The 10,799-nt window shown below is 43.4% G+C and overlaps 1 protein-coding gene across 1 annotated transcript in view; it reads right to left on the bottom strand.

Annotated features, from left to right (window-relative positions):
* Positions 1–10,799, bottom strand: part of LOC104967913 (junctophilin-1-like) — a 53,654-nt gene that overhangs the window by 36,350 nt on the left and 6,505 nt on the right. Inside the window, exon 3 of the mRNA XM_010797451.1 lies at positions 10,219–10,315. Within this exon, the coding sequence (XP_010795753.1) occupies positions 10,235–10,315 (81 nt within the window). The 3' untranslated portion in view covers positions 10,219–10,234. The remainder of the gene's footprint in view (positions 1–10,218; positions 10,316–10,799) is intronic.

The following is a 10,799-nucleotide window of genomic DNA, read 5'->3' as shown; positions in this document are numbered from 1 at the left end:
TTACCGTGAAGTGCGGGATTGTGGAGGAATGATTGCTCACACCGGGAATTAAATGCAATCATTTTATTTATGAACACAGTATAGGGATCATAAATATTGGAGGCAGGATTCATTCCTCGGTCCTGGTGGGAGAGAGCCCTTCTCGCCGGGAAGCTACCTCCAGCCGCCGTCAACTTCCGAGCGGGCGGCGCACCCTCAACCTGCGGCCTCTGCCTGACGCGGAGACAGGGGGCAGGAGTTTCTCCGGGATCGCCAGCTTGTTTCGTGGAGGGGCCCTCTGGAATACGCGCAGAGCTGGGCGTGGAGCAAGGAGAGGAAACGGAAGCAGCAATCTTATGGGAGCAGAGGCCCTGCGCCTGTCTCTCTTCTCACTGTCGGTTATGGCTCGCCCGCTTGAGGAGACAGTGGCAGCATCCGGCTGAGCTGCTCTCTTTCCTCCTCCCAAAGCGGCAAAAGCGGCTGTTGTTACCGCGGTAACGGACCCGAAGGAGCCCCACCGTGGATATGGGGGCTCCCAGGAGATCGTCACGGGTCCGACCTAGGACAATGCCGTGAGTCCACAACACACCATGTCGTGACCCCACTGTGGCTAGGACATCACGCGGCCAGCTGCAAGCCGCCACCACCGTTGGCACCAGATTATTAATCTGTCCCGACTGCAGCGGTCCGGCATAATCGCCCGGGCCGCCCTGAGAAGAGGGGCGAGGTTGCTGGTGAGGGGGTATTTAGTGATACCCCCAACACGCCAGTTTGTGGCCGCCGCGGCCATCTGTGCGCCTGAGGCTGAATATCCTATCTAGATATTCCAACGCCTCATGGTCACGAGGCAGCGGGGCAGTGGCCTTCTCTCCCCTCTGCCCAACCAGCTGCCTGGGGAAGCAGATGGGCCCCCAGGCCTCATTCTAAGGGGGCACACCGGGAAACACTGAAGTCCGGTTGGCCCTCTCAGCCTTTAGCAACCCCGTCTTGCCGGCAACCGAAGCTCTCGCTCTGAGAGTTTGCGGCCACGTCACCTCCAAGCACATGCCATACTTCCGGCAGCAGGGCGGGAGCAAAAGCCGGCTGGGCCGGCTGGACCGGTCCATAGAAAACCCCTTGACGGAGTGGCTCGCCGGTCTGGGTAGGCGGGAGGAAGACCGTAAGAACTGCACGGCTTCGCTGCCATGGCCATCACCAGCAGGAAATCCTGCGACAGCAGTCGGCGTGGTGGCCCCACGCTACCAGAAAAGCCTGACAGCGAGGAGGTCCTCCTCATCTTCCTCCCTCCTCGACAAGCGGAGCAGCATGGCTGGCGGAAATGCGAAGCGGAAAGGCACCTCTCCGTCATCTCTCGTTTAATCTCCACCACCTTCAGGAACGACATATTGTGCCTGCCGGCAATGGTCCCAGGCGATGCTGCCGTCGGAGCCACGGGGAGTGCCCGACAGCGCACTGCAGGTCGGGAATGTCCACCACCCTCCATGGCGTGGTCGGCCCCCAGACACTCAAAGCAGAACCGGTGTGGATCTGCGCCCGCGATCAAACCAGGGCAGGTGGGGCATGGCCGAGCTTCTAGTAATGGTGAGTCTATTTTCATTTTCTTCTTAATCTTCGTTTCGTATTAACTCTTCGGTTGTCAGCTCGTCTGAAGAGAAAAAAGGATAGTGGGCGGCGGGTGTAGTCGCCTTATATACTGTGGGCCTGCGCGCGCATTCAGGTAGGCTCGCCCCGATTGGCCGGCAACATTTATGCAACTCAGTAGGTGAATGCACGCATAGCATGATAGACAGTAGTACCCATAGAGTCCAGTAGAGGGCGGAGCCTGTGCAGGGCCGGCCCTTGGCATAGGCAGTATAGGCGATTGCTAAGGGCGCATCAATCTATGGGGGGCGCTGAAAATTGAAAAAAAAAAAACGTATTATCTTATACTGACAGAACCACGCCTATAACCCCAACAATTTGGAACAAACTGCCTAAATCATGCACGTCCGCACGTAAATCCCGACTAAAAACGCACCTATTTCCCGCTGCTTTTAATTGAGCTGCCCATACTCACACTACAGTATGCCTTTTTAGTCATGTATTCTGTACCTGCTGTGTTTATTTATTTATTTTATTAATTTCATTACCTTTGCTCATTATGTCTGTTTTTAAATGCCTTTTTAATAATGCATTTATGCTGTATTTGTTCTTAAATGTCTTTTGCTTTTAATCTGTAAAGCACTTTGAATCGCCACATGCTGAAAAGTGCTATATAAATAAAATTGCCTTGCCTTGCCTTGCCTATATTGCGTACAGCGCCCATAAACTATGGCGCACCCCCCCCCAAAATCAAGTTGAACTGCTCCAGCCCCAGTAAAAACCAGAGGTTTATGTGAAATAGTTCTTTTTTGGAAATAATGGGTTTTAGTGTGCAATTATAGGTTTTAATTTTGTATTTGTGTTAATTTTAACAATTTTCTGCTAATTCAATAGACCGACTAATCTAGAAAAATGTATCTGCTGATATTTCGATAAAGAAAATAATTGTAAGTTTCAGCTCTAAGCAAGAGGTTAAAAAATGGAAATGGAGTATGTATCTATTTAAAAAAAATCTAAAATAAAATTGCTGTTTCTCATATTAATTTTCTCTACATCATGCATTCATTATGAGAAGGCAATAGATGAATGCCTGGTTAATTGAGAAATACACAATTTGTTGAATATTAGCGCACAACAGAAACACATGTAATCCATGTATAACAACAATCTGACACTATGTAATCTATAATACCTATGCCATGTAACCAATAACATACAAAGATAAACAGATTTTTGACCATGACTTGTATGTTAGCTATAATATATAAGCCTGGAATACAATCCAACTAAATACTGAGATTGTAGTGATCCTCTGCTCTGAGTGCAGCATGATAAATCTGCCACAGCATTGTTGGACGTGACAGCTAGTGCAATCAACTGGGTCAACACAACTCCAGAACTCCTGATACATTAATGGAATGTGAAGATGCTTCAGATTTTCACATATCTTTGATGCGCTCTTATGCTTTCTATCCCCCTTCCTCTCAGCTGTATTCACAAGCCTAACACAGTGTAAATAAACAAAGTGGAACACTTTAACGGAGGCATGCATATGTATGAGATGTAAAATAATTTGATCCCTTTGAGCGTTTCCTTGTCAGCTCTCAAAGCAGCAGTGGTGTTTTTTGTTGTGTGTGTGTTTTGAACAACAAAAGTTTCCTCCCGTCTTGTCACAGGTGCCGTCTCATTAGTGGTAAATCACTAAGCTGACATTTATGTTGTACCCAGTCACACGGCATCTTCTTTTCAGCGGAAGTCTGATATCACAGTGAAGCAACGCAGTGTTTGTTCAGGAGGGAGCGAGACATTTCACACACAGACATCATTGTGCGTACAGTTTAGTCATTGGGGTTGTGGGGTGCTGAATTGAAAGAGTGTGACAAAAATGTGTTTTGAGAGCTGTGAAAAAATCCTCACATCCTAATATTAGAAGCCTCCCAAAATTTAAATATGGGAGAAGCCAAGTTTGCAATTGATGTGTATTGTGATTAAATATCTAATAATATACTGTATGTGATAATCTGATCACAATTGATGTTTATTGTGATTAAATATCTAATAATATCTGTGCTAATCTGATCACAATGAGGTTACTCTCAACTCTTCTTTGCTAAATTCAAACGCAATATGTACAAAAGAAAATGTATAACATTCATACATCACATAAGAGGTTGAGTGCTATTATTATGGAGGTTTAAACTAATTTATTGTAATTGCTTTGAGCAAAAGCATCTGCCAAATGAATGAAATGTAACCGAGGCAGTGCTTATTCGCTCCCCCGAAGCCAAAAATAATCTAAACAGTAAAATAACCTAATTACCGTTTATCATAACAGCTCCATATATAAACATGGCTTTTGAGACATTCCTGATGTTTGATGAATACTGTAACACAAGGCATATCTCATGAAAATTAAATGGCATGCAAAATATTCCATTATATTGTTGGTGTTGTTGGGGCAGTAATACAAAGTACTGTTTAAGGTTTGTTTATCAGCTGCACATGTTAAAATAAGTTCTCCCGTTCCCACTTAAAGAGGCCCTATTGTGCTCTATTGACTAGCGCTCCAACAAATTGTACGTGATAGGCTAAGGGGTGGGGCATCTCTAAGCGATTGACCAATCACAACAGAGGCGGCCAGCTAACCAATCAGAGCAGACTGGGCTCTGGTTTCAGACAGAGGGTGAAAAGAGGTGCTGCAGCACAGGCAGTATGAGAGCAATAAAGAGCTTTCTGAACATTAAAGCATGGAGACATGTCCCAGGAGAGACAACAAAATACACATATGAACGAGCACAATAGTGCCCCTTTAAATAATAATAATAAGGAAGTGTAAACTGACAACTTATTCCAACAATAAACAAAAAACAACTTTTAATAAATTCTCATTTTTGCTTTAGCCTTTAATTGTCAGTATTCAAATTGCAGTACAGGTAACACGGATAACTCATATTATTCGTAAAAAACTGCCTTTATTCAGATTAGATGTCTGTCGTTAACAATAACCTATTTTAATAAAGATAAAACCTTAACATTTTAATATTTAGTGATATTTTATTGTAACAGTAAGTATTTAATCACAGCATACATGATTCAAGATTCAAGGTTTTTTGTCAAGACATATACAAAACTACGGTGTAATTATGTAATGTATGACACACTTACTGTAGATAGCATGCAGGTTCCTCAACAGTGCAATTTACAAGACATAATAACAAATAATATAAAAAACAACAATACAAATAAATAAAGATGGTGCAAGCTCAGGTGTTAAATAGTCTTATTGCCTGTGGGATGAAACTGTCCCTGACTCTGGTGGTTTTTGTCCGGATGCTGCGGTAACGCCTGCCAGACGGCAGCAGACTGAACAGTTTGTGGCAGGGGTGATGGGGGTCTTTTATAATCCGGAGGGCTTTCTTCCTGAGCCGCTGGGAGTAAAGGTCCTCAATGGATAGCAGCTCCGTCCTGGTGATGTGTGCAGTTTTCACCACCCTCTGTAAAGCCTAACGATTGAGGGCGGTGCAGCTGCCGTACCAGGCAGTGATGCAGCCAGTCAGGATACTCTCTATGGTGCATCTGTAGAAGGTCAGGATGCTCTCTATGGTGCACCTGTAGAAGGTCAGGATCCTCTCTATGGTGCACCTGTAGATTATAAATTGCAGAGTATCCTGGAGTCCATGTTGAACCTCCTCAGCCTACGGAGGAAGAAGTGCCGCTGTCGAGCTTTCTTGGTGATGGTGGTGGTGTGAAGAGTCCATGTCAGGTCCTCAGTGATGTGGACACCGAGGAACCTGAAGCTGCTGACTCTCTACCGTAGTCCCATTGATGGCGACGGGGGCGTGTCCCTCTCTCTGCTGCTTCCTGTAATCCACAATCAGCTCCTTGGTTTGCTGACGTTGAGATGGAGGTTGTTATCCTGGCACCAAGATGTCAGGTTTCCGACCTCCTTTCTGTACGCCGTCTCGTCACCGTCTGTGATCTGGCCGATGACGGTCGTCAGCAAACTTCACGATGGTGTTGGAGCTGTGTGTGGCACGCAGTCGTGAGAGAACAGGGAGTAGAGGAGAGGGCTGAGCACGCAGCCTTGAGGGGCTCCGGTGTTGAGGATCAGGGTGGAGGGCCTGGGGTCTGCCCGTCAGGAAGTTCAGGATCCAGTCACAGGGGGCGCTGTTGAGCCCGAGGTCTCTGAGCTTGATGACCAGCTTGGAGGTCACAATGGTATCGCATGCTGAACTGTAGTCAATGAACAGCATTCCCACATGTTTTCCTCTGGTCCAGGTGTGAGAGGGCAGTGTGGATGGTGAGGGCTATGGCGTCGTCTGTGGACCTTCATTAATGCATAAATGATGTATATAAAATGTATATGTATATATAAGTATNCATCTTGTGACTGTGTAACTCCCTCTCTTGGATATCAGCATGTGAAGGACACTGTTCAGGAACTAGTTGATGCTCTGTATGTGATTAACATGATGATTCAGCCTCTATGGAGAGAGACATATGACAAGCATGATCATTTCTGACGTGGAGCTAATCTGAAGTAAACATTGAATACTCAGTATTCAATGTTTACTTCAGATTAGCTCCACGTCAGAAATGATCATGCTTGTCATATGTCTCTCTCCATAGAGGCTGAATCATCATGTTAATCACATAGCTATCATATGCCTCAAACAGTCCTGATGCTCTTCTAGGTAATCACACATCCTGTCATGTTCACAGCTACAGTTGGGATACCTTTGTTATCATGGTATATATTGGAAGAGGGCATTCAGGATTTTCCCAACACAGTGTTTACCTCGACGAAGGAGGTGGGCACCATGATGACGTGATGCTCTCCGGTGTCGCTGGTGTTCAGAGCCGGCCTCTGCATCACGATGAGGTGAGTGAGGGGCAGCAGACCCATCAGGTACATCACCATGTTGAGGATGTGAATCGTGCTGCCGTACGCAAACCTGCAAACAGTTCATTGTTGTGTCACATTATCAAATCATCATTGATTACTGTGGAGGAAAGTCTTAAGAGAAACTGATAAAAGATTCATGGACAAAGTTTGTCTGTCTGTTCCTACATTTGAGATCGATTTCACTTGTGTTTTGACTTTCTTTATTACTTTATTAAATATAACGAAAGACAAACTTAATCAAATAATCATTTATCAGTTTCTCTCAAGGGAATTTCCTCCACATTAATAATGCGTTTAAATCTGGTGCAGTCTGCAGAACAATCCATGTTCTTCCTCTTTGCTATACGCACCACTTCATAGCGAGGTACTTTTTGCACACGGGGTGGTTGAGGAGCTCGATGCGGTTGTACTTCACCATCGCCTGCAGGGACAGTTACAGGAAAGTTAACCAACAAGAATCGGCACACTTTCTACAAGAGGGGACAGCCTCAAAGTATATTGATCATATTGATCTCCTAGGGCAGGGGTTCCCAACCTTTTTTCCCAAGAGCCCCCCCAAATGACTCCTGTTGGAAGCTGCGCCCCCCCCGCCACACACACACACACACACAAGGGATTAAACTGTTTAAAACACATGCTCAAAGTAAGCCGGATTTTGCCGATGTGTTTATGTGGATTCAAATGGAGGAGACCGATCTGATCGGAGCAACTGTGTCAAATAATCCAACTGAAACCGGCATGGACAATGACTATGTTTTAAAAATGCGCTTATCAAGCTATCAAAAGCCTGGTTTGGACACTTTATGGGCAGAAGAAACATTTCTATTAAAGAAATAATTATACGTTTCTGTCTTTTTATGCCTAATCAAAATTAATTAATCAATTATTTTTTATATTTTATTGTAATGTAGAGACAAGGCTTTTAGTGACAATCATGTATTGCGTTACAATTTATGTAAAAAAAAAAGTCTAAATATGATATTTGGCCTCAAATCATCTGAGGCCTGGCGCCCCCCCTGCGATTTTTGGCTCCCCCCCAGGTTGGGAACCACTGTCCTAGGGATATAATGACGGAGCAAGTGGAAGATGAGATTGTTTGTGGTTCTGGAATCCATCCAGATAATATCCCAAATAAATATCTCACGTCTCAGAGAAAAAGTTGCATTTGGAGATTTGTCAGAAAGACATAGCGGCAAGATTGAATAGGAAGGAGGTGGGGAGGAAGTAGGAGTTGAACTGATAGATACTTCGATTTGAAAATGCAACCAATGCTACACGAATAGGCACATTTTCTATAATAGGGGAAAGCCTCAAAGGTTTAAAAGCAGAAAGGCACATTGCGGAAAGATGGATTAGGAAGGAAGTGAGAGAAGTCAAACTGATTGATAGCCATGGAATGGATAAAGTTGTAAACGTTGTGATTCTGTGGATGGGGAGAAAGCTCCAGTAAAAGTTAACGGAGGTTTGAGAGAGTAAACACAAAGGTTTTGTGAATAGATCTGTCATGCATCACTTCGATTTGAAGCTGCAACTCTTCGTAAACAGTAAGGCCGTAAATCCCCAAATTGCTTGAGAATAAGAGTATTGATCAGAGTGTATTGACTGCAAAGGGAACCATGCATAGGAGAATAAGATATTATATCAAACAGATGACACATGCATGAGAACATCAATAGTCTCACGTTGAGTGCAGCGAGCGGCTGGATCTTCAGGTTCTTCAGGTTCTTTTCTTTATACATTTTCATGACTTTGAGTGGAGCCTGGAGCCACTGGAAACTGTAATCAATCTACCAAAAGACATGCACAACTGTTAAGCCTGGAGTATGTTTTATACTATAAATACTGTGTGATGCTTTTCTGTTTCAAAATGCAACTTGTGGAAGCGTTACATGATAATCAGGACAGTTGTGGTCGTGCTCAGACTCGGTCACACAGCGGTCCATCAGGTGCTGTGGGAGAGAAACAGAAGCTTTAGCGACACGAGAAGAGACCAAATCATGGAGGCGTTTTCTCCCTTTGCATGTCTCAAACCTTGTAGGTCTCAGGCAGAAACTCAATCATTTCCATTATGGGACACTCACGGCTGGAGCCGGGGGTGAAAATGATCAGAGACTCACTCACTCTGCAAGAAAAACAAAATAAAAAGCATCTTGAAGTAGAGATTACGTTATCAGGATACCAAGATAGGTAACATTTTGATACTTGGACTATGTTACTTCTTACTTTATTTGACTAGTTATTCTATAGTTAATGGGCGCTTTCACACCGCAGCACTTTTCCCAGAAAGGTTCCTCAGAACTTAGTTCATGAGAACTCTCTTCATTTGACTAATCCTCCCCCTAGTTCATGAGAACTAAAGAGTTCTCATGAACTGAGGGAGGATTAGGCAAATGAAGCCGCTGACGTCACTTCTTCTTCTGCTTTGGGTTTACTGGCAGGCCGCAAACAACTTCACGGCGTATACTGCCAGCCGGAGTCCCCGGCCAGAAGTCCCCGGAGTTGGGGACTGGCTTCAGTAGAAGCTGCTGGGACTCCCAGTTTCTACTTCCTTCCGAGTAAATCGCCAGAACGCCGACACCTCCTCATCTCCACCACTCCCATGTTTTCTTTTGTGTTGCCATAAATTAATCTCTCTGCGTTGGTGCGCTGGGCTAATGCTAATGCTAATAATGCTAATGCGAGGATAATAAAATGGCGGCTTCACAAAACCTTTTTGGAGTTTTACGGGACGTGGTTTGCAATCCGCCCAGCCAATCAGACATAGGAACCTTTTTCTCCCAAGAAAGTCCCTGCTCTCTAGCAGGGACGGAAAAGGGGTGAAAAAGGTTCTGATGAACTAAGTTCTAGTTCCGGCTCTTTTTGTTGTGAACACGACATTTCGGAACTATATCGGAACTAAAGTGGGAAAAGTACTGCGGTGTGAACGAGGCTATTGTACAATAACAATGTAAAGACTAGAAATAAACAAGAAAGTAGAAGTAGGGGTGGACTTAATGACACATGGAGTATAAAAAGGTCAGATTCATATTTGTAAATACTTATAAATACATTAATTCAGGGATGTTTAAAGTCTGAAACTGTGCGTATTCACTTAGGCAAAGTAAACCTTACTTTACTGGTTTACTTTTGCTCAACTCCTGGATGCCTTTGTGATCATAACTTAGATATTTGATCCCATAAACGTGAGAAAATTGGGAGTTTAACTTCAGAGTACACATATTAAACATGCTAATTAAAAATGTTCCTTTCCTTTCCATTTTTTTAACTCTTAACTTCTGTATTCGGAAAATGGGAAGAACAGTAAAATCCCCCGAAGTTTAGGCTAGATCGGTTCATTACATTACTCTGAGTGATGTTTTAAAAAGAAACAAAGAAACAAACGTCTCTGATTAGTGCTTTTTAAATGTCATTAGTTTCCATTTTCCTTACTCCTCTTTGAAAGTTAAGTTGATATCTTTAACTTGTTCACGTAAAAATATATTTACATTTTTGTGGAACACTGATAGTCGTTCTTTTACATTTTATAGACCAATCAACCTACCATTCGATCCAGATAATATGAACAGGTTAATCAATAATGAAACTAATCCTTAGTTGCAGCCCTATGTGATCTTCCGTGAGTAACTAACTGTAATATTAGGTAACATCCATTCAGGGAGCCTCTCACTTTGAACACCTCGGCATTAAATCATCTCGTGCGTTTCCATTTACAACTGATGAATAAAAGTGTGCGGTAGAATAAATGAACGTACCTGAGAAACAGCATCATCATGTCAGAAAATGGACAAATATAATTGCAAGGCCAATATTCAGCAGCATAACCATAGCAACAAGGACCGAGTTAGGACCCTGCAAAAAAAGGAAAAGGCATTATGATTAATACCAGATATTACATAATAATATACAACAACTATCACACCATTGATACAGACTGAGAAAATATGAAGCATCGAGGAATAGAAACTTATTCAGGTCTGCTTTTTTTCACCTCTCTTGTTTGCTATTATGAGAAATGTAAATTAATTATACTTGAGTGCTCATGGTTTATGTAAAATTAGTTAAGACATGTAGTTGTGGTGAGTCTTACCAACCTATAGCATCTGACACAAGTTACCTGGTTTCTAATTGAGACTTTTATTTGTCAAAATGTGGAGTCTGGACCCTGAAGGCAGCATCTCTACAAAAAGCCAATGGGATTTCTCCATGTGATTCTGGATTATTCAACGTTAATGATACTTGCACATTTTTTTCAGCAGGATAATCTCCACATATGAACACCACTTTATGATTTCTAAAGTAAAAAGCTAATGTTGGGCTATAAAGGAACTACAGC

This window comes from Notothenia coriiceps, unplaced genomic scaffold (genome assembly GCF_000735185.1).
Source record: "Notothenia coriiceps isolate Sejong01 unplaced genomic scaffold, NC01 NC01_scaffold00037939, whole genome shotgun sequence".
Lineage (NCBI taxonomy): Eukaryota > Metazoa > Chordata > Actinopteri > Perciformes > Nototheniidae > Notothenia > Notothenia coriiceps.
Note: the sequence above shows the minus strand (reverse complement) of the source record. Positions and strands in the feature narration are given on the sequence as shown.